Raw genomic sequence first — 23,221 nt, forward strand, 5'->3', positions numbered from 1 at the left:
GACGCCCGCTGAGGTTGAGCCTGCCGCCTCGTGCTGCCATGATGATTCTCGGAGCTGGTTTGCTGATGGTCTTCCCGGGGTCCTTGGGGTTGGTAGGATAAGTAACCCTGAGAAGTATCCTTTACTGTATCCTTTACATCCTGTATCCTTAGTTTTTTGTATTAATAAACTAGTTGAGAATTCTCCATTTGTCTCTAGTTATCCCTCACCTGGAATTCTTGAACTCTGGAACATGTGTAGGGAGTTTTTATAATCACAGTGTAGCTCTCTATCTTGATAATCTGTGTGAAGGGGCAGAAGAGCTCTGGGAATAAGCTTGTAATTAATGAGTCAGGGCCAGAGTGTCTGCTTGGGAGTGGGTGTGATAGTGTATCTGGAGTTGGTGTCCGAGCCAGTGTCTGAGTGTCTCCAGGCTGCTTTCATGTCTCGGTTCTCTTGGCATCCCTTTTCACTGGTTAGGACATTGTCTGTGCATTTTCGTGTTTGTAGGTCTTGAAGCTGCGCTTTTTGCATGTCCATCATGTCAGGTTTTGTGGTTGGTTTTGAAATCACACAGATATTTTGGGCTCCATCGCCTCCTGTAGCCTCCCATAGGCTGAGGACAGCTCTTCCAGCCCCACCCAGAGCCCCTGATAGGCTGAGAGCTCTGCTCGCAGCTCCTGGCCCCACATCTCCGAGTCATCCACAGCCAATGAGATGCTGCGCCTGCCGTAATGTCTTGGTGGTGTCATAGATAAAGGAGAAGGGGGCATATGGCACTCACCTGATGCATTGATGGGCAGCCACACTGAGGGCGGTGTAGGAGGCAAGGAGCAGCCCCAGCTCCTCCAGCCTGCAGAGCCAATGGGGTAACAGAGGGAGCACCCCCAAATCCCACCTTAAGCCCTTTAGAAGCCCTCCAACCTCCCCACTCCCCCCCACCAAGTCCCATTATAAACCCCCCCTTAGAGCCCCATATCCCCTCATAAAGCAGAGGGAGTTTGTCCTTCGCTGACCCCGCCCCCTGCGGCCTGCACAGTAACCTGCTGCCTGCAACCCCCATAGTCCCCCTAGATACTGGAGCACCCCATAGACCATGTCTTGAGCAGCAACGCCACCCCTTTGCCCTCCAGGTAGAGCCCGTGCTGCTGGTCCAGCTCCTGCAGGGCTCTGGCACAGCCAGCAAGGCCCACCACCAGCCCAGCACCTGCACCACGGAGTCCCACTGACTGTCCCATAATGCCCACTGAGCCCCATAGAGCCCACTGAATCCTACAGACCCCATTTAACCCACCATAAACCCATTTAGCCTGCCACAGACCTTCTCCAAACCCCCTTTAACCCCTAATAGACCTCCCAAACCCCATTTAACTGCCCATAGACCCCATTTAAGTCCCACAGATGCCATTTAAACACCTAGACCCCCAAACCCCCTTTAACCCCCTATAGAGCCTATTAAGCCCCCCCCATAGACCTCCCAAACCTCATTTGAGCCACCCCCAGACCTCTCCAAAGCCCTTTAACCCCCGGCTGAACTTCTTATAGATCCCACCAAACACCACTTAATCCCCCATAGACCCCATTTAACCCCCCATAGAACCCTGTAAACCCCCTTTAACCGCTACAGACTCCACTGAACTTCTCACAGATCCCCCAAACCCCACTAAACCCCCAAAGACCCCATTTAACCCCTCCACAGACCCCCCCTCCAAGATCCTTTAACCTCCTATAGGCCCCCCAAACCCCATTTTACCTTCTCCAGACCCCCCAAACCCCATTTTACCTCCTCCAGACCCCCCAAACCCCCTTTTACCTCCTATAGACCCCCCAAACCCCATTTTACCTCCTCCAGATCTCCCAACCTCCCTTTAACCTCCTACACACCCCCCAAACCCCTTCTAATCCCCACAGACCCCCTTTAACCCCCAGAGACCCCATTCAAAACCCCCTATAACCACTACTCACATCCCATTGCACTACCTTTGAGCCCCACTCCTCCTTCCACCCCCCACCAATCACAGTGCAGCGCCGCACCCCCCCCTTAATCAATCAGCACCCACTTCCCCACACACACCTGTGTCATGTACATTCCCCCCCGGCCCGTCCCCCTCCGGCGCTGTTCACTCTGGAGCCGAATGGCGCCATTGCAATGACCACGCCTTGGACACCATTTTCAACCCACAAATGATGTTTTTAGTCCCAGAATGACCGGGTTTAGCCCCAAATCGGCTGTTTTCAGCCCCAAAACAGCCACTTTTGGCCCACAAGCAGCCACTTTTAGCCCCAAAACACCCAGGGTTAACCACTTTCAGCCTGCAAACAGCCATTTTTGCCCATTTTCAGCCCACAAACAGCCAGTTTTGGCCCCAAAATGGCTGTTTTCAGCCCCCAAACAGCTGTTTTTTCCCGGTTTTGCCCGTTTTCACCTCCCACCCGCCTGTTCCACACTGTTCCTTCACTCGTTGCCGTCCCACTCGGCCCCATAGCGCTCCTGCAACTCAGCTACATTGTCGCAGGAGACGCGGCGCCAGCCCTCAGGCCCCACATGGTAGACGGAGACACGGCCGCCTGAGTAGGCATCACGGTGCGCGGCCTGGAAGATGGCGCGGCGCGCCAGGGCGCAGGCAGGCTCCAGCTCCAGCTCCGGGTGGTAGCCGCGGTCCAGCACCCCATAGGCATAGGGCGAGCCCGAACCCACAGCAAAGGCGGTGCCTGGGACGCGTGTGCCGTCACTGTCCACATAGTAGAGGCCTAGGGGGTGATGGGGAGCAATAGGGTCAGTGGGGGACCATAGGAAATAGAGACCCACAACCATGGTCACCAGCCCCATATAACTCAACACCCAACTCCCTGACCCCACAACAACCAACTCCAACCTATAACCACCTATCTTATGGTGCCCACCACCCCCTAACCTTGACCATGAGCCCCATAACCACCACCCTACGGTGCCACTCACCCCTTAACCCCCAATCCCCTGGTATCTACCAGCCCATAACCATAATCCCAGCCTCCTATACTTCAATACTCAAGTTCTTAACTTCACAACCATGAATATCGCACCATAACCATCAACCCCATGATGTCCATCACCCCCTAATCTTGACCACGAGCCCCATAACTCCAACCCCATTGTATCCATCACCCCTTAACTATAACCCCCAGCCCCATATCCTTCAATACCCAACTGTTTGGCCCCATAACACCCAACCCCATGATGTCCACCACGCCATAACCCGGCCACCAAGCACCATAACTCCAACCCCATTGTGTCCATCACCCCCAAACCATAACCCCCAACCCCATATGTTTCAATACCTAACTCTTTGGCCCCATAACCCCCAATCCCATGGTGTCCAGCCCCCACAACCCATACTCACCAGGCCCCCTCTTGTCCCAGCCGCCGATCATGGTGCCCATGCTAAGCCCCATGCCCTTGTACTGGTACACCATGTTGGCCAGCAGCTTGGCGGCGGCAGCCACCGAGGCGTGCTGCCGGTGACGCAGGCGGTACACACGGCACTGCCGTGCCAGCACCCGCTGCCAGAAGGCACAGTCAGCAGCGCCGCCAGCCAGGGTGCCCAGCACCCGTGCGCTCACCTCCAGCACCTTCTGCACTGACTGCGACGCCACATAAGAGCCGGCCGTGGCGCGGGAGTCAACGGCCAGCACCACGCCATGGGGCAGCTGCGGAGGAACAGCCAGAGTGCGGTTGCCTGGAGTCTGGAGTCCCTACATGGGGGTCTACGGAAGGTTTAAGGGGGATACAGGGGTCTGGAATCCCTACATGGGGGTCTATGGGGGAATATGGGAGGATATGGAGGGATTTGGGGGTCTGGAGTCTCTACAGGGGTTCTGTGGGGGTGTGGAGACCCTTTATGGGGGTGAATGGGGGGATATGGGGATCTGGAGTTCCTACATTGGCTTCTAAGGGGGAATATGGGGGGGATATAGGGTTCTATGGGGGTTTATGTGCGGTATATGGAGGTCTGCAGTCCCATTATGGGGTTCTTTGTGGGTATTTGGGAGTCTGGAGTCCAGTACAAGGGGTTCTAGGGGGAAATATGGGAGGATATTGGGGAGATATGGAGGACCGGAGTCCCTGCATGGGGTTCAATGGGGAAATATGGGGAGATATAGGGTGTCTATGGAGGGATATGGAAGTCTGGAGTCCCTAAATGGGATCCTATGAGGCCTATGGGGGGGGATGGGGAGGTCTATGGGAGGATTTGGGGGTCTGGGGACCCATAATGGGGTCTGGGGGGGGGGCTATGGGGGAATTAGAGGAGATATGGGGGTCTATGGGGTGTCTATGGGGAGGTTACCTGGTAAAAATGGGGGCTTACGTGTGTCTATGGAGGCTTATGGGGAAATATGGGAATTTACAGGGTGTCTTTGGTGGGTTATGGGGGTCTATAGGGTCTCTATGTGCCCCAGCCCTCCCCAGTGGCTATGTGTCCCAGCTGCCCCAAAATAGCTCTTTATGGGCCCCTATGGGGTCCCTATGTGCATACCAACCTCCCAATGTGTCCCTATGGAGTTTCTGTGGGGTCTCTATGGGTTCCAGCACCCCCTAATGTTTCTCTATGGGTCACAGACCCCCCCCCTCCCCCCCGCCCAATGTCTCTCTATGGGTCCCAGTCCCTCCACTGTCTCTCTGTGGGTCTCACCCCCCCCACACACACACACACAATGTCTCTCTATGGGTCCCTATGTGTCTCTCTGCCCACCAGTGTCCGTACCTTGAAGGCCAGGGTGGTGGTGCCGTGCAGGAGGTGGATGCCGGGCCCGGGCAGCAGCGGCGGCAGCTCCCGGAGGAGGGGGGCGGCGATGCCGGCGGGGGGCCCTGCCGGGTCCCGGGGCGCGGCGAGCCCCGGGAGGAGGGAACGGGACGGGAGCGGAGCCTCCGCCCGCAACACGCTCGCCAGCGCCATCTTGGAACGAAAAATGGCGGCGGCGCAGGACCGATGCGGCCGTTACCACGGCAACGCGGCCGCCATGATGGGTGAGGGCATGAGTCGGCAGGAAGGAGGGGCTGGCCTCAATATGGAGGAATGGGGCGTACACAATGGCGCCAATGGCACCTCACCAATACGGCTGCCCCCAGACTCCCAACATGGCAGCAACAATCCCAACCCGCGGCCACACCCAAGATGGCGCCGGCCATGAGCAACTCCCACCAGGACACCTCCCGCCGCCTCCACCGGCCACCGCCCCCCGCACCTGCCGCTGGTTCCCGCGCCCAGCTTTACACCGCGCCCCGCCATCACCACCACCTGCAGTACCGACTTTTGCCCACAGGGCGGCAGCAGAAAGCGGCGCCTGCCTCCTCACGTACAGTACCAAGGGTTGTTCACAGGATGGCAGCACCCGCTCACTTACTCGGTACCGCAGCCGCGATGGGCTGCGCTCCCCGGCCCAGTTTACATCCTCCAGCTACTTACTGGGCATGTAGACTTAAATTTATAGGTTTAAACTAACAGTAGTGTGTGTGACTTCAAACTAACATAGCTGAATGGAGCAAACTGTGCTAACTTGCTAACACGTAGAGAAAAAGGAATGTTCGGCTGATGGGGCAGGAACACCACAGGACTATAACAACTAAGGATTCGGTAAGACCAAGGATGCCAGCCTTCCAGATTCAGAGTGGTGCCCAACGTGGAGTACCCCTGGAACAGAACAGAAGCAAGGACATTCCAACTGCTAACACAGCACTAGAACCTCGCAAGCATGTGCCAGCACTGAGGTCATTCAGTAAACATAGTGAGGAACACTACCAAAAACCAAAAGAGCCCCACCCATCAGCAAGAAAGCTCATGCGTAATTAGAATGCAATTATAACTAGTTCATAGAAGAGCTATGAATATGCATGAGTATGCTAAATATATAGCCACTGTCAACAAGTGACAGCATACTCACCTTTGCAAAACTATTCAGGTGTACGCCCCATGCTGCAATAAAGAATGCTGCTTTCTGAAGCCAACATCTCAGGAAGCTCTTGCATCCTAGAAGCATGACACAAGGCTAAAACCCTAGCTGCAGTCTTAATAAGGCCATGTATCTGCATTTGGCAAAAATGACTGCTGAGAGACAAGTCTTACCAGAGAGGGTTACAAATCACCTCTCTCCATGAAAAGGAAAAAAAGCCTAACTCTTTGCACTCCAGTGGGGATGAAGTCAGACTCTGGGTCAGGTTTTGATTTCCATGTGGTTTAATAAGTTAACAGGTTCAGCCATTACACAGCAATGGAATTCTTCTTCAACATTTACAAAGGTGCAAGAACTTCATTCATTTAGCCCGAATTAAGTAATTTTATTTTCATCTCTTAAATAGCTACATGGTTCCTTTTTCTTTTTTTTTTTTCTCTCCTCTAAATGATTCAGGATTAAAATAAATCCACCCAGAGAGAAGGCATCAAAGTACAAAAGAGCACATACAAATTCAGAGTGGGTATTTGGTCCAGTACCTGTATGCACGAGAAAAGGTGGTGTGAAGCAGTCATGCCTGTAGAAGGAGCTGGAATACCACAAGTACACAAAGATCTTTTCCAGAAGTTTGAACCACCGGGACTGTTACTCTATCGTGACGCACACTGTGCCCTACACAGGGGGAGGGAGGGTTGAACGATGCTAAAGACCCCAGAACATGCAATCACCAGCGACCCAACATTCAAGCATCTCCCCAGCTATCCAAAAATGACATCTCTATTTAGCAGGCAATGAACTGAGAGAAGCCATCGCAGGAAGGATGCAGCAATGACAGAGACAAACAAGTGGAATGAAAACATTTGTAAACATACATTTTGCCCCCTGCCCAGTTCTAGTCTAGAAACAGAGTGTGCCTGTGGCCCTCACCTCTGCTCTATTACATATACTTTATTATATAAGCTTTCATTACGCTCCTCCCATCCCCAAAACTGTTTTCCGACTAGCTCTCTACCCAAGTAAACTCCTATTGCTCTCCCCACATTAGCCAATCTGCCTATAAGCCTGTCCTCAGCTACACAAACACACAAGGGTGTTTGCAGGGGCAGAAGTTGGACTTGTTTGCTCAAGACTGCCTCCAAAGGGTGTCCATGTAAGAAATATTTTGTGGATATCACAAAAGCCAGTTAAGGCCACTTTACCAATCAGTGCCATCATTTCGCAGCAAACACGTGCACACATACAATCCCTCCGCCTTCGAGCACCCTCTTCAATTATCAGGCATCAGTCAGGCACCCGTCAGGATAAAGCCTATGGCACCCCAAATTGCTGGAGTTTTGCAGTTCCCTCTTTTTCTTCCCATGCCTATCTTCTCCCGCCTCAAAGAGGATACCCCTCTCAAGCTGATATCAAGGGTTTTTTTCCCCATGGGGAAGCTCTTAACAAGCCTTACCAAAACACGGCGAGAGGATGTATCTGGAGCAAAATAAACTTACAAGCGTACTTACAGCCAGCAGCACAACGCAGTATTTTGAACGCAGGCCCCTATAAGCATGTTGAACTCCTTCAGAAGCCTCCCCACATTCATGCCTGCCACTCTGTCAGCAATTCTTCCCCCACATATTTGGTTGAGGACCAATTTCACAAGGTGCAGATATAAAGCCTACCCTGAGACAGCAACCTGGCAACTACTGATGGTTCCAAAAAGTTTGATTGCGGCCTGCACCACACACTAGGGTTGCTTCGTGGTCACAGGGCATTATGAAATGTAAGGGCACCGAAGCAAAGACACGGGTATCCGGAAGAAGTTAAGCAGGGAAAAGCAGATTTCAAATAGCATTTCTTCTTGTCCTAAACCCAAGCAGAGAATAAAAAGCCAGGAGCACTATGGGGAAAAACTCCCTGGGACCGTGTCTTAACTTTTTCTGGAGGCCAAAGAATTACATGACCTTCCCTTTCCTTCCAAGAAGATTAGGATAGAAGAATGGTTTCTCACACTGATAATCATACCTTCCTCGTGAGGCAGATTCATTACTGTTCTTGGCTTTAGAAAGCCAAGAGACTCACTTGTGCTTGCATAACCAGGATTAGCAAAACCAGCTGCCTACAACTCGAGGGACAAACACGACTGCGAGTGTGAGAAAGGAAGCCATGCACAGACACAAAGAGAAAGGATCAACACGTTACTCAGGAGCATACCTGAACTGAAAAGCTCCCAGTGTATGTGGCTGAGCCACTCCCCCTACCCCTCTGTCCATGAAAACAGCAGTTTACCCAAACACCCTCAAAAATATTCCGCGCTTCCCAATAACATTTAGAAGAAGATAAAAGGTTACAGTATTAGTCCTGCACTGTTCAACTTTGAGAAGCCACAAAATGGCAGAAAGTATATCTCTGCTAGGAAACACAAGCAGGTGTGGGAATTAACGGCTGGGGACATGCGCTGTCAGCACTTGACAATATCCCTTTCCTTCGCAACTATCTAACCCAATAGAAACTTTCACAGCAATTTACAGGTCATGATAAAAAGCACCACCAAAAAATTCAAGAGAAGATATGCACCGACTTTTACATGTCCTGTGCACCATTCGTTCCACAGACCGCAGCGAAGGAAGATTCCCAGATGAGTGTTCTGCCAAGGCAATGCTCAAAATCAAAACCAGTACCTCTACCATGATACATGAGCAGGCATTGCCTGCAGCAGACAAACCGGAAACAAATTCAGGAAAAACAAATTGCCTCTTTAACATGGCTAGAAAGGCATCCTTGGTCCCTAAGGCCAGTGAAGAACTCTATCGGTTTCACTCCTAGCTTTCCTATCGTCTCTTTCCCCCAAGGGAGAACAAAACATTCCAGTTGAAATCTAGGTATGCGTTTGCCAGACAAGAACCTCAATTGCCTTTCCTACCTCTGATCTACAGCAACAAGGACAAGGCTCACCAGGCCTTGTAGATCATCTTGAGTATGCAAGCCACAGGCTCATGCTTTAGAAGCACAGCAGGGAGCCTTGAGCATTCACCTCTGGCTGCTCCACACCAAGACAGCTTGAGCTGCTCTTGCTGTTTAAAGAAAAGAACACAGGACTATTCAATGAGACCCACAGAAAGTCCTGCGATAAACCGCAACTGAAGAGCTGCTGGCTTGTCTGGAAGTTCCCTTCTATTCAAGCCAGCACTTCTAATGCGAGGCTCACAGCCACACCACTAGAGAAGTGGTGCTGTTTGGGCTCAGCCAGCACTTTTCATTCAAAGCAATACCTTGACATGCATTAAAAAAGGACACATGAAAACCCAAACCAGAGTGCTGAGTACCGTGAGCGACAGAGACAGATCGGTAGCAGGGACAGTGCAAGAGAGAAGGAATGCCCAAAAAGGAACCAAACCCCAAGGTGCTGGGAACAGGGGTGTGCCTGCAAAGGACAGTGCCATGTGCAAAGCCACACCGATCTGGCAAAGGAAGGCTACATCAAACTGGCTGCCAGATGGCTAGAGGAGAGCTGCATATTGCCACCTTCCACCAGCACCACAGCAGGAACCACAAGCTCGCATCAAGGAAATCCACATTCAGCAAGAAATGGTGAGCACTGACATCAGCAGCACATGGAGCTGAAAACAAAGCCACGGTACCATGTGGATGAGGGAAGAAACAAAGGACAAAACACATGGAAGAGCACGGGGATGAACAGAAAGACTCTTGGACCAAAACAAACAGATGGAGAAGAGGTTCCTGGTCAGCCAGCTGGGCTGGTCCGATTTCTCACATGTGCTCAACCTCATAGGGAGTTGGCAGGAAAGAAGAATCCCTCCCACTGGCAAGCACCAGCAGTTTCAATGCCAGCCCCAGCAGGTGACTCTGCCCCCCACCCCCAACCTTCAGACACTTTCAAGAGATGCTCCAAAATACACGTCTGTCAATCCTTTCTCAGAAGCATACTGAATGCATTCCAGTCTCTGGAAATGGCCATATGGGTAAACCAGAATGTGTCCTTCCAAAGAATGGGATGTTGGTTTATGTACCCTGTCAGGAGAACAACTGCTTTTTCAGTTGGTCACATCCTGCGCAAGACAGGGCGACAGCTCCCACCTGGGAGGTACTGTAACAGGAGAACAGAGCTAGTGAACCCAGTCAGGCCTAGACAACTGCTCTTCAGGGAGGTTTTCCTCCTCTTTGCCCTACCTCCTTAACTCTACAACTCACAAGAGAGCAGGAGCTGTCATTCAAACCAGGCACGCTGTCAGGACACAAGGGTTTCTCTGAGAGTGTCATTACTCTAGCTGAACAAGGATTTGGGATATTCACAAAGGGCGCATGTCAGCAGAGCAGGAAACCATTTGTCTAGAAGGTCAGCTTCCTTCTGCACAAGGAGTTGATTTTCTCCCGTGTGCTTCTTCCTCCGCAAATACCCACTACAGAAACACCTGCTGTTTGAATGCAGTGGACTGGGTTTGCTCAAAAAAAGGAAATACCAGATGCAGTCAAGAAAGGCCCTTTCTACTACAAGAAACCTTTTCATAAGTGAAAACATATAAACTCTTGCCTCTTTCTGCCACATGGCTTTAGACTTCACACTGCCCTTTCACTAGGGTCGCCACATTCCTAACCCACATCCCCAGTGTGGTATCGGTCATTGGCAAGAACCACAAGAGCACAAGAGGCAGGCACCCCACAAGTCCGGAAGGCAGCCCTGCCCAGCAACACCCCCAACCGCCCTGAGGGAAAGGGTTCTGCTCATACAACGGTCAGTGCACGTGTGCATCACAGCCTATTTCCCATCTGACGACGCGGATGTGAAAGGAAGGCTGCGTCATAGGGTGGCAGTGCTGACAGCACCAACCAGACATTCTTGCAAGGGCCCAGGTTTCTACAAAAACTCGCCTGGTGGTTAAACTTCCTTCTTAGAGGCTCCTTCCTTCATTTGCATAGTGCAGAAAGCAGGCATCCCTCAGCACTTTTGGATACAGAGCTGTTCCAAGAGCCAAGAACCGCAGCTTGTTCTCCTGACAACTCGCAGACTGGGAACACACCGCACCATACCTCAGTCAGATTACAGGCTCTGCACCATGCAGAAGCAACGAGAGCATTTAGATGGCCAGCGACCACATCATTCTCTCCCACCAGAACTGAGCAAGGCTACATCCCACGCTTCTCAGCAACGTAGCTAACCCAGCAGTTTCTCCGTCTTTAACTCTGAGCACTGCCACTCGAGAGCCTCCCCACTGCCCCCTTCCTTCCAGGATGCACCCAGCAACACCAGACGGCTACAAGTGCAGAGTCGCTTCCACAGCTCCTGGGATTTCCACCAGGATTAGCACACAACCTGGATTTTCTGGGAGAGTACAGTGGGATATGACAGTCAGAAAGGGCTAAGGAGAGGCAGATGAGCAGCCTAAGCCCCGGTTTCACCACCTCTGTTCCCCAAATGGCATAAAGCACCAGGGGCGTCTTCCCTTGCCAAGGCTGAAAGGAACCGGACCACAGGTCACAGATACCATAGAGCGGGAAGACAGGAGACTAGAAAAGGATCTCTGTGCAATCTTTACAGCTTCTCCGTCCTTCAGTTCTCACCTGCCGTCACGCTGTCACTAACTTTGGGTTTGGATTTAGACTTAAAGGAGAAGCGCTTGATGAGGCGATGGGAGAAGCTGCCGGCTTTCTTCCCGGCAGCGGAGTCGGTGGCAATGCTGGACAAGTCATCATGCGACTGGCTTAGGCCTGCCTCCTTCTGCTTACTCTTCCTCCGGAAGATGAGCTTGGTTCCACTCCGAAGAAAGCTAACTGTAGAGATGGAAAGGAAGGAATTGAAAATCATGACAGTATCCTGCCCTCGTTGTGTCTCGGGGGCAATAACGCACCCAGCTGCTCTCTGATGTGCAGCACAGATATCTTCCACCCTGAGCAATGGAAGCTCACAGCAGCTCAGCAAATCCCAGCTCCTGGCTGCACGGCAAAAGCCTACATTCGGAACAGGCTGCAATACCAACAAGCGGCTTCACTAAGCATGCCATCACACGTCCCCTCTGCATAACCTTCCTTTTACACAACGATGTCCTCCCTGCAGCAGAAGCGTGCAGAACTGTAATAGAAAGCTAAGACTCACACACAGGGAAAACACATGAGAAAATCTGCATGCAGAGACACCGTGAGAAACATGCAGCAGGGAAAAGGCCTCTCGGACCAGCTTGTGTCAAGGAGACCTGGATTAGTCAGTGATCTAGCCACTAGAGTGACTGCCCCCAGTTTCACGAGATGCCGGAACCCGGAGACAAATGACAGCAACAGCTCTGGATGACTCACGTGGGCAGGACGGGATGGAGATGGCAATCACCATCAGCCCCAAACAGGTGCCAGGTGTAAAAAGGCATATTCAAAACCTGCACGCCATACAAAGCCGCAATAGTATTTCCTACAGAGGGGGCTCGCTTTCTGGTTTTCTTCCTTCCCCGCCTGCCACATCTCTCAAGAATCAGGGCCACACACCTTCCTACCCACTGACATGCAAACAAGGGGTTGGTCACCACAGTTTGAACTGCACCTGGTTGTACCACAGTACACCCTCCTAAAACCTGTCCCGCTCTCATATTCTCAGCAATCGAGATTTTGGCTGGTGCTTATTTACGTAAGTTTGCAGTTAAGTGAAACCACTACAGCTACAAGCTGTGACAAATCCAAGGTGTGCCATCCACCCAATTGACACAGGAAGCCCAGGAAGTCTGGAACAGCAGCTTGGTCAGAATAGGAGGCCCACTCCGTTGTTTGAAAACGGACAGTTCATGTGGACATCCTATGGTACAACAGGTCAGAAGCATGAGTTAACAGAGAAAGAGGGAGGGAATCGAGGCCTCTACAATCCACATTGTTGGCCAGCCTCTGTTTCCATGCTGAAGGCAGCTGAATTCAGAGGAGGAATCATTTACGGAGGTGTGTCCAATGTGTAGTCCTAGAGGCTAGGGAGAGAACACAGGTTCTCAGAAACATGCAAACCACGCAAACCATGCAGGGGGCAGAGAGCACAGAACCGGGACAGAAAGCACAGAAACCGAAAAGGCCACAGCTTTCGGTTTCGGACACCTGCAAACAACGGAGTTTGGAACCGCTCCAGCAGGAAGCATGTGAGAAAGACAGGCTTTTCCAGGCTCTCACAGAAGCCGCTCTTCACCATGCTGAAAGCTGCCTGCAGCCCTGCTGCTCTGTGGGCGGGGCACTCAGACAGCACTTGGTCCTCAAGTCTAACATTAGCTACCATCTACTAGTTCATCCTTACCTTTGTGATCTTTCAAGCTCCTGGTCTCAAGTGCTCCTGTGGAACCAGTTTCAGACTCAACATCTTCCACCGATGGCCTCTCGGAGATGTCCGACCGTGTTGTCTCATCCAGCTCCTGACCGGCTCTCTGTCTAGACGGCGACGATTCCAGCAGCTGTGATGATTCAGTAGAATCGTGCATCCACTCGCCTGTGCCCTCTGCCACAGAATCCCTGTATGCTGTGGCCTCCAGGGATGCAGCATAACCCAGAGAAAGTGCCATTTCATCTTGAGCGATAGGTACCTTGAGGGGTATCAGAGAGTCAGACAGACAGGAAGACAGAGTTTAAAAGAATCACACTTATCTCCCATTTTCCATTCACACCTACATATGGACACTCAGGATCCGATCATTAGTGCTAGATGGCACCGATGCGCAACTGTCACTTTTTTGCTGAAACATACTGGAACGTGGCAGATTCCAAAGCATTCTGCGGCATCTCTCTCTCACTCCCTCAGGCAAGTCCAAGGACTTCATGAGGCTCCCAACCAGCTATGGCAGCAGCCTCTCTTTCCATGGCTGCCCTTTGTGAACTCCCACCAGCAGCTGCCCTGCAGACTGGCAAGGTACCTTTGATGCTCACTGGGAAGCAGTGACAAGCTCCAAGGAAGCAGTGAAAGGGTTCTGTCGAGCAAGTTTTCTGTGCCAGAACCTTCCCACACTGGTTCCTATCGGACCAGGTGGTTTCAATGCACCCATCCCTAGAAAAGACTTCACAGATTGGAAATGGAACCTTGCAACTATCAGAGACCTTGGAAACTCCCGAGATGATCAGCGTGCTACGTTTCGTTGGGGTCTTCTTGGCAGGCTTGTTATTTGTCTCAGTCAGCTGCCTGATCGCCGTCTCAGCCACCGGATCCAAGCCGTTGGGCATATAGCTATTCCCTGAGCACAAGAAAGATACCAACACTTGGTGTAGTGACCTTTGGCACCAGCAAGAGGTCGCTTGCTTGCCACGATGCTCATTACAGGCAACTCAATGTGCACAAAGGGAGAGAACAGAATTTACTACACACTTGCCCAAATAAACCAAAGGAAGGAAGCATCATATAGCTCTTGGCTTTTTCAGGCACCTGCGAAGTTCGATTTCCCACCGGATAGGTCATTAAAATACCCTTCCCGCTTGACAAAGACCTCCAAAGACTTCCAAGAGTTTGGGCACCCTTGGCCATGAACCATCAAAAAGGCTGCAGCTCTCTGTCCCAGAGACAGTCAGAGTCCTGAGTACAGGATGAGCACAGCTCTTTGGGTTCAGATAGCCTAGAACATTCTCATCAAGAAAGGAAATGCCTAGTCACAGACCAGATAGCCAGAGTGCCTTTTACCTGCTACCACCTGCCACCACCCCTCTGCCCCCACCTTCCCTCAGGCACTCAGACATCCTCTGCCACAGGAAATGCAGACAAGTTCTGTGCTCCACATTCAGACAGCAGACAACCTCCATGAAAGGCTAAGGAATACAGTCGCTCCAACAAAAGCCTCAGTTTTCCAAGCACTTACAGCTGCTGCTGGGCAAGGGGCTGCAAGGGCAGCTGCTTTCCAAAAGCACCGTTGTCTTCTTTTCAGTCACTTCCACCTTGGAAGGCGACCTCGATGGTGAATCTTCATGGTAAAAGAGGCAGAGACACAGAGACACCAGTAAGAGGAGATGAAGTTTAGGCAACTTCGCTACCATGTCGTGGCCCCCTACACCCCCCAAAAAAACCTCAAGCGCACGTGCTGAGAGCCTGCAGAGGCTGGCTCTGTGAGGCTTTGCAATAACAAAGCAGTAGAAAGCCTACTGGGAAAAGACACACAAAGCAACCCACCTGCGACACCCTGTTCATGCCATTTTCTGTCCCTGCCTCATGGAATATGCAGCACACATTCATCAGGATCAGACCGCAAGCAGCAACAACCACTAGCAAGCGAGGTCAATGTGCTTCCGGTTCTGCATTCAGCATGTAAATAAGAGGAAGAGTGGCAAAGCACTCTGCCCGCCTTAACGCAGAGGTTATGCAACAGTATGCGTGTTAGAGTCAGGAGCTTCCACTGTCAGAAGGCGTCAGAGAGACTTGTCCTTCTCTCACTTCCCCCCAAACACAGGGCTGCATCAATTCCCTTCCTTGAGGCTAGGTGCAAGCCTCCAGCCAGCCACAGGATGCTAAGGAGCCTGCACCCCCATAGCAGTGACATGTACAAGATGCCCATCACACGGCAGCCTCACCCATTTTGCAGTCTGCCTTGGGCCGGGACTGAATCGTGGTGACAGTGGTCACGATGGTGCCATCAGGCATGATGGTCCGGTCCATCTCCACCTTCTTAGTGGGGGTGATGCTGGTTCGCAGAGATGGAGCATGCTGAGTGTTCAAAGATACAGGAGACTCCTGGAATAGCAGCTACAAAGAGTAAAGTGCAGCTCAGAGAGGCTCTCCTCTTCCCAGTTGGAAAGACAGGTGCATGGATGACAAAAGCTACTGCTCCAGGCACCAAGGAGCTATCCCCGCTACCAAGTTGGTGGAGCAGACAGAGGCTTGGGGAGCAAGGGCCCGATGACACCCCTCTGCAACATAAAGGTCTGACAGTCCCCTGCGATGAGCCAAGGACCAGTTACACCCATCTCTAGCTAGAGGCTCGCATCGCAAACACTGTTACAGGCTCACCTCCAACGTAATGGTAGCTTCAGCCGCCAGTGACCACCCGGCTGCTGGGGCCAGTGAGCAGACCTGTCTCCCAGAAGATTGTTTGCCCAAAGAATCAAGCAAAAGCGTGGTATGTGCCAGCAACACACCTGCAGGAAGGAACAGGAAAACAGAACGCATTGCGTGAGCTCAGCATCCAAGACACCTTCTGCTTTTTGGGAAGCAGCCCTGTGGGCCAGCAAAGCCAAGCCCCCCTGCCTATAGCTCCCAGGCTCAAGGTGGGGAAGAGGCAGGCAGTGCTCCTCCGCTCCTCTTTACTGATCCAGAAACTGACTCCCTGAAAGAGGTGGGTTTCGCGCAGCCTCCATCAAAAGTAAGTACTGTATTAAGTCCCTGACTGAGTGCAAATGAACAGTTACGAGCCTTGTGCAAACTTCTTACAACACCCTGGGACAAATCCCCGCATCCCTCTCCCCACTTAAGACTGGGGACGGGCAGGCCACAGGAATCTCCCAGGTACCAGAAAGGTCAAAGTTAGGAGCGTTTCACTTGGAAGAACAGACTCAAAAGTTGTTTTACACAGTGAGAGGCTCACATACAATCAGATATGAAAAATCGCTTGCAGAGTTCATTGCAATCGTACCGACACCAAACCACCTCAGGCTCAAAGCACATGAAGTCCCTTAGGCACATTTGTCTCGCCATCTTACAACCTCTCCTACGGCTTCCAGTACTCACTTCCCCCTCTGTCGCTGCTCCCCAGCACCTGTAGCTTCAGCTCTCTACTTCTGTGTCCCAACTCCCTGTTGGAACAAAAAAAGGCTCATATTAGGCAATCTGCAAAAGAGCCAAGCAGCAAGCAAGCCCATTCCGTATCTTCCCTCCCTGAAATCTCACGTGCCTCGTCATCTTTTACAAAGCTTCAGTATGCATATGCTACTTCGGAGGACAAGACAACTTTGCTGCCCCTGCCAGCACACTACACAGAAGAAGAGAACTCCCGTTTGTATCACCTGCAGGCCTGTGTTACATTTCCAGGTGAAGTTGAGAGAGCAATTCATCTGGAAGGCCAAGATCTACACTCCAGGCCTTGTGCACCTGCACCTGCCGACCACGATCACCCCTTCTGACCACCCAGTTAAAACAGAGTCCAGAGGAGCAGGAAATACATATGCAAGCTGAGGCCAATCACTGGAATTGCTAGCCCAGCACACGGGCAGCACAAACTCCTGTTGCCTCACAATGCAGACTTCACCTTTTGTACAGTCTGCATCAATTACCACCACGCAGTAATGACACCCAGAAATCGTGCTGCTCCACCTCTGCTGTGCCAGCTGTGAGGAGGGTGCAACACTTACAGAAACAGCTCCTCATTCCACTCCATTTCTGCCACAGCGCTGGCACTGCTCGCTGTCACCGGCCTCGTCCACTTCTGCTGCAGGGGGCTGTCTAGTTCTGCCACACAGCATATCTCCTCAAGTCCTGCAACAGAGAGATGGAGCGCATGCATGTGCTCAGCACGAGGCAGTGCCTTGGTGGTAACATGCTCCTCTTTTCCATTTTTTTCCATTCAAACCCACGCAAAACATCCACTCACTCCAGTCTCACCACCTGTACGCTTGCCCCTGCAGATCAGCAAAGCTTTCATGCTTACCTCCTTTCCCCTGGCAGCCCAAGTTCAGCACTCGAAGATTCCGGAGCAACAGCTTAGAACCCAGAGGGGCTACTCTGGACAGTGACTCTCGAGTCAACTTATCGCTGGTAACCTGAGAAATGACAAGGGTGAGACCCACACCTTTATTGTTCACTTGCCAGCCAACAGCAGCAAGACACATGACTTGGCAGCTCATCCCTGCATCTGCCAAGTTGCTCCTTGCACCAACTGTCGGGGAATACACGCAGAGCCATCAAGAGATGCTGCAGGTTCCCCCAAGATATTGACCTCCGTTGGGCCCCTGTGTTATTTCAGATGGTGAATTTCACGCAGATGAGACAGCCAAGCTCAATCTCGCTGGCTGGCAGGCAGACTATGGAAGATGACACTCCATGGACCATTCCATGCCCACAAAGGCTGCTGCAGACAGAACCTCAGCGTTCAGAGGAACGGAGAGACTACCAAAAGAGACGTGTCTCAGGCAGTTCGGCTCCACCTCAATAAAACTGACACTCAGTGCTCAGAAAAGAAGGTACAAACAGAGCTGCCCTTTGGAGTGGTTTCAAATCAACTCTCCTTCCCATACCACAGTACCCCAACCCCTACTACAGTGCGGGCCGGGTTGAGGCTGTCACCCAGAAGCAAGTCTCGACCTCCATATTCCTGCCTGAGCTTCAGCCCTCAGAAGCACCCCTAGGCACAGAGCTTGAGGCACAAGAGTGACAGGAGGAGAGTGTCTTACTGCACCAGCTCCAGCAGCGCAGGCCTTCAGATTCACTGTCATGGCTGGCTGTGTGCTGATAATGGTATCTTCAATCAGATCCTTTATGGTGGACAGGTCTGCTCTCCCTTCATTCTTCTCTCCACAAGTCAAGAGGAAACAGAAAAATCATAATAAGGCAGACATGTTTTCTTTTTATACAGCTCCAGCTGCCTCTCACACCTCTAAGACACTACACGGTCTTTATCCCAGCAATAGCATCCCAGGTACTCCTGCCATATCCTGTACTTGCTTTCCCCACTATTTAAAGTTTCTGTGTAACAGCTGCAGGCAAATGTAAGTCGTCTAAATGAGACAGACTAATCCTCTACATCTGTAGTCTACCCATTGCAAATTTTGAAAATATAGCTTTAAAAGTTTGTCACATCCTCACCACCTCAAGAGATGGTACTACGGCACTTTTGGGAGAACGGCTCGATTCCTCCATGTGCTCAGGATAAAGCAACAAGGGTGTCAATAAAACAAACAAATGAACCAACCTGTTTGGATCACAGAAGCACAAGCACTCCTGTGTTCAGCTCATTAAGCCTCTAACAACTGTGGGCTCTGTTCTGCACACTAACCTCTCAAAAAAAAACCCAAATAAACAAAACAAGCAAACAAAAAGCTGAAACCACCACTCCCCTCCCACAACACCCCCCCCCCAAAAAAAAACAAACCAAAAACAAACAAAAAACCAACAGCTCATTGTGCAGCTCAACATCAGACAACAGCAGATGGACCTACGCAGACAGAAAGACTTTTTTGCTATGCTTACTTCCATTCAGCTGCTACACCAAACTCAGACAACAGGCATTAGTACCACTTCAGCCCCTCTTGAGGAGAGCTGTTTTGACAGAGCTGAGCTAGTACAGAATTTAGGGCAAAAGAATCCCCTCCCTTGCCCTGAAGGGCCACGAGAGCAAGGTGCCAACCTCTCCTCCTTTCCCCTCTGCCACAGCCTTCCTTCTGTCTCAGCACTGTTTCTGCCTTTTTCAGTTTCCCTCTTACTCAAGCCCGCCTCTCCCACTGTTTTGCCGCTCACCTCACAAAGTTGAAGTCTCGGAAGAACGGAAAGGTTCATGTCCGGTCTGTCCTTGAATGTCCACGACACCAGGAGACCTTCATTCTGAATCTCCTCCAAGTGGATCTCCACCTGACCCAGAACAAATACCCACAGTAAAGAAGAGGTTCTGCTCACCCTGCTTCAAATTCACCGACTGAAAGGCTCCTGTGCCAGTACAACAGTAAGAGACAGAACGTAAGAATACAAGCAGTCCCAGGCCTACGGGAGAAGCAGCTGCAGCAGAAGCTCCGTACCAAGATCTGGCTTCCTAGCTGCTTTTGGATGCCCAGGCACCAAAATCAATGCCAAATCTCAAACCTCTCTGGATTTTATTATGGCTACGTCATATAGCCAATATCTGCAGAACAAGACACAGAAAGCGGAACTTGGCACTTAGATTGGGATTATCTACCACCGCGCCAAATATGAGGGCGGCAACAACACTTCGTCCAGCATCACGAGGCCTTTCTTCACACTATACTGCGTCCTTCCTCAGTCTGTGTACGGGCAGGTGAAGGAACAAGGTCACAGGCTAACTTTTTACAACCATTACCTGAGCCTGCAGCACAGCCAAAGTGACATGATAGGTGTCCACAGAAACAGCAACTGGGGACTGCTGAGTAACAGACACAGGGAATTTCACAGCTTCAGCTGACAGATGGCAACACAGCACCTAGAAAGAAAAGGAAAGAAGAGTTTATACCACTGGTGAGAGGCTATCACCACACAACAGCAAAATCTCTAAAAGTGATAGGCAAGGTTCACCCATCGTGGCAGGAAAGAAACATGAGGCTTGCCCTCAGACCCTGTGGAACCTGCCATTAGAGACTATGCACGTGATGCAGTAAAGATATACTGGTGACAAGATCTCTCTTCTCCTTCTCCACTGCAGGATCCCGGTATTCGGGCTCAGCACATATATGTGCTAGCTCCACCAACGTATCTCCCCTAGGGCTCCCACAGACTCAGCTGGCACATCACCGAACTCAACAACGAATCCTGCCCGAAACCTCCCCAGTTCCACAGTCCTCATCACGCAGCTTTCAGGAGCTTCCCTGCAACATGCCATCAATCGACAGAAAAAACCCACAGAGAACAATTCAGAACAGCAAACCCTTACCATGCTGCAGTCCGACTGTCCCTTGCATGTCACATGACTTATATTTGCGGCTGGTGGTAGCTGAGAACCCTCTTCAAACGTTATCTGCACTGAACTCTACGAAAAGAGAACTACATTAGTTCTGATCAAAATATCCCAGATAGTTTGGAGGAGGACGAATGACTGGGGTGGGGCCCCAGGCACACTCATGTCCCTTTCCACAAGTCTTGCTAGGCACAACCACTGCATGCTGCAATTCTGCCCATCTTGGCTTGCCCTTACAGAAGAGGAAAACAGGGTCTCCACTCGAGGCTTAGACTCACAAACACTACATTAATTTCAGGCAGGCAACCTCAAATGAGAATGCAAAATTGTTGCAGTCAACTCTAAGTCAAGTGCATTAACCCTTCTTCACTGCAGAAGCTTTCCTGTTTCTTCTCTCCCTCCTCTGTGCTAACCCTGGACCAAGTTAAAAACAAACAAGCAAACAAACCCCCAAACTGATCTTTTAAAGTTCATCAAGCTGAAAGAAGCTACAAAGAAACAAGAAAACCACAGAAGAAAATAGACTAGTGAGGAGGAAGTGACTGAGTCCCTAACTAGGACTCCGGAAAGCTAGCCTCCCTCTATTATCCTTTCTTAGCAAACCATGAGACTTCTACCCCAGTTTGGGCATTTTCTTTTCCCTTTCTTGGGACTACACACAAGGGAGAGTCAGCAAAGTACTCCTTAGCAGAATGCATCACGCAGGAAGTTGGTACCGAAGCACTAGCTAAAGAACAAAACACTACCTTTCAGCTGTTTTGTCACCTGACAAAGAGATACCTCAAAAACAACTGCATTATATAGGATAGTTGCAAGTCTAGGCCAAATGTTGCAATGCAGTAACCTTCTGTATAGATCACAAGGCTTAGATAGAATCACAGAATGGCTGAGATGGAAGGGACCTTAAAACTCATCTAGTTCCAATCTCCTGCCACAAGCAGGGACACCTTCCACTAGACCAGGTTACTCAAAGCCCCGTCCAACCCGGCAGAACTTCAGGAACACTACACTTGACCTACATAATTAAGATCTGCTCTGCCTTCTGCAGTTACTTTCAAGTAAAACTGTTAAACAGCCTTATTAATCTTTCTGCTGTCCAGATGCCAGACACCACCATCTACTTTAAGTACCAAAACTAAAGCACCCCTGACTTGCTGACGTGCTGAAGTAAAACCCTCCTTCACCCAAATCACAGAGGACACTCCTTCAGGTTCTGCAGCCTTTATTCTAACGGCTGTACTGCAGGGGTGCAACTTACCTGCCTTGTAACTGAAAAGGACTTCTTCCAAAAAAAAAAAAAAAAGCCACAGGTACAGTGCAGGCAACACATAACTAAACCAAGCACTTCTTCCAAGGCTCCTTCCCCAAAGATCCAATTGCTTCATCTCACCCCATCAACTTATCAAGTACAACAGACTTTGCAGCCTCTGCCCCACAGGCAACACAAGCTACCATGAAATTCTTTGCACGTGGAATCAGTGTGAAACATTCTTCTTCATAGACTGCAAAACTATAGATCAACATAGCGGTAACGCTAGGAGACTAAAGAGAATCAACACCACAAAAGTCGGAAGAGGTTGCTGTGGAAACCTCAGAGCGGCCACAGCAGCCGGCTTCATCAGAGCCCGCTCGGCCTCGGGCCCAGAAGCCGCTGCCCAGCGCCTCCTTTCCGTGTTCCGACGACGCTGCTCGGGAACAGGCGCTGGCTCCCTCCGGCCAAGCCCCCACAGCCACAGACAGCGACCGCCCGGGACGGATTCCCCGCAGCCTGAGAACAAAGGGCCGGCAACCCCCCCCGCCCACAAGCCGCCACCACCTCCCCGGGGCCAGCTCCCCCCGCCCCGCCTCGCCGCCCGCCCCCGCCCGGGCCCCGGCCGTACCCCGTGCCGGCGCGCCTGGCTGTTGAGGGCTCGCACCCAGGCCCGCTGCCACTGCTCCCGCAGCGATCGGAGAGCGAGGAGCGCGGCGAGCAGCGCCCGGGCCCCGGCCTCCTCCGTCACCGCCCCGCGCCGCCGCGCCGCCCGCAGGGCCGCGGACCGCCAGTACTGAAGCAGCCAGGCCGCGACGGTGAGCAGCGAGGCGGCGAAGAGCAGCACCAGCGCGGCCCAGCCCGGATCCGGCCCCATGGCACAGCGCGCAGCGACTCACGGCGGGCCGGCTGGCACGGGCACGGCCCCTGCGCTCCGCCGCCGGCCCAGCCGCCGCCACCTCCCGCCGGAGGGAGTGTGGAGGAGGCGAGGCTGCGTCGTAGCCCGCCTCCCGGCCCCGCGGCGCACGTGGGCTCAGCCCGGCCAGCGCCGCAGGAGCCTGGCCCGAGCAGAGACCCGGGCCCGCGCTCGCACAACCGCGGAGCCGACCTGCCTCCCGCCCCCCTCCCCGCCGCCGGCCGGCTTCTTCCGGCGCGGCGCCCCCCCGCGGCCCGGCCCCGCGCGCAGCTCGCCCTCTCCGCTCCCGCATAGCGGTCACGGCCCTCGGCAGCACCGGCCGGGGGTTGGCGACGCCTTGCTGCGGACCCGCGGGATCTCCGCCCAGCACCGCGCCCCCCGCCTCGCTGCGGTTTCCTCCCTGACACCGGTAACACCGCAGCCTCCACGTTAAAGTGTACAAATCGTGCTCGCAGCGGGGCCGAAGCGGCCCCACCCCTTCAGCAGCGCTCTGGGCGCCACAGTCCACTCGCACCGGGCGCGCAAAAAGCCTCTCGCTGCTGCCGCCGCTTCCCTTCGCCGCTCACCGACTCGTACCACACGCACACCCCGCGGAAAGGGTCCCGC

At 52.2% G+C, this 23,221-nt stretch overlaps 2 protein-coding genes across 2 annotated transcripts; both read right to left on the minus strand.

Annotated features, from left to right (window-relative positions):
- Positions 1 to 2,407: 2,407 nt before the first annotated feature.
- LOC133282127 (proteasome subunit beta type-5-like) lies at positions 2,408 to 5,089 on the minus strand. Its single transcript, XM_061478207.1, has 3 exons — positions 4,722 to 5,089; positions 3,360 to 3,666; positions 2,408 to 2,730 (listed from the first exon to the last, which is right to left on the minus strand). Exons 1-3 carry the CDS (start codon positions 4,911 to 4,913, stop codon positions 2,435 to 2,437), a joined length of 795 nt encoding a protein of 264 aa, XP_061334191.1. The 5' UTR covers positions 4,914 to 5,089; the 3' UTR covers positions 2,408 to 2,434.
- A 1,079-nt stretch (positions 5,090 to 6,168) lies between these two features.
- C2CD2L (C2CD2 like) lies at positions 6,169 to 22,806 on the minus strand. Its single transcript, XM_061478064.1, has 15 exons — positions 22,331 to 22,806; positions 20,427 to 20,522; positions 19,860 to 19,979; positions 19,286 to 19,396; positions 18,223 to 18,336; positions 17,481 to 17,592; positions 17,185 to 17,308; positions 16,565 to 16,629; positions 15,848 to 15,975; positions 15,412 to 15,583; positions 14,706 to 14,807; positions 13,957 to 14,090; positions 13,166 to 13,448; positions 11,470 to 11,679; positions 6,169 to 6,446 (listed from the first exon to the last, which is right to left on the minus strand). Exons 1-15 carry the CDS (start codon positions 22,574 to 22,576, stop codon positions 6,283 to 6,285), a joined length of 2,181 nt encoding a protein of 726 aa, XP_061334048.1. The 5' UTR covers positions 22,577 to 22,806; the 3' UTR covers positions 6,169 to 6,282.
- Positions 22,807 to 23,221: the final 415 nt, after the last annotated feature.

Source organism: Pezoporus flaviventris, unplaced genomic scaffold (assembly GCF_033815535.1).
Source record: "Pezoporus flaviventris isolate CSIRO_AGI_PZ_B2104156 unplaced genomic scaffold, CSIRO_AGI_Pfla_v1 ptg000113l, whole genome shotgun sequence".
NCBI classification, from domain to species: Eukaryota; Metazoa; Chordata; class Aves; order Psittaciformes; family Psittacidae; genus Pezoporus; species Pezoporus flaviventris.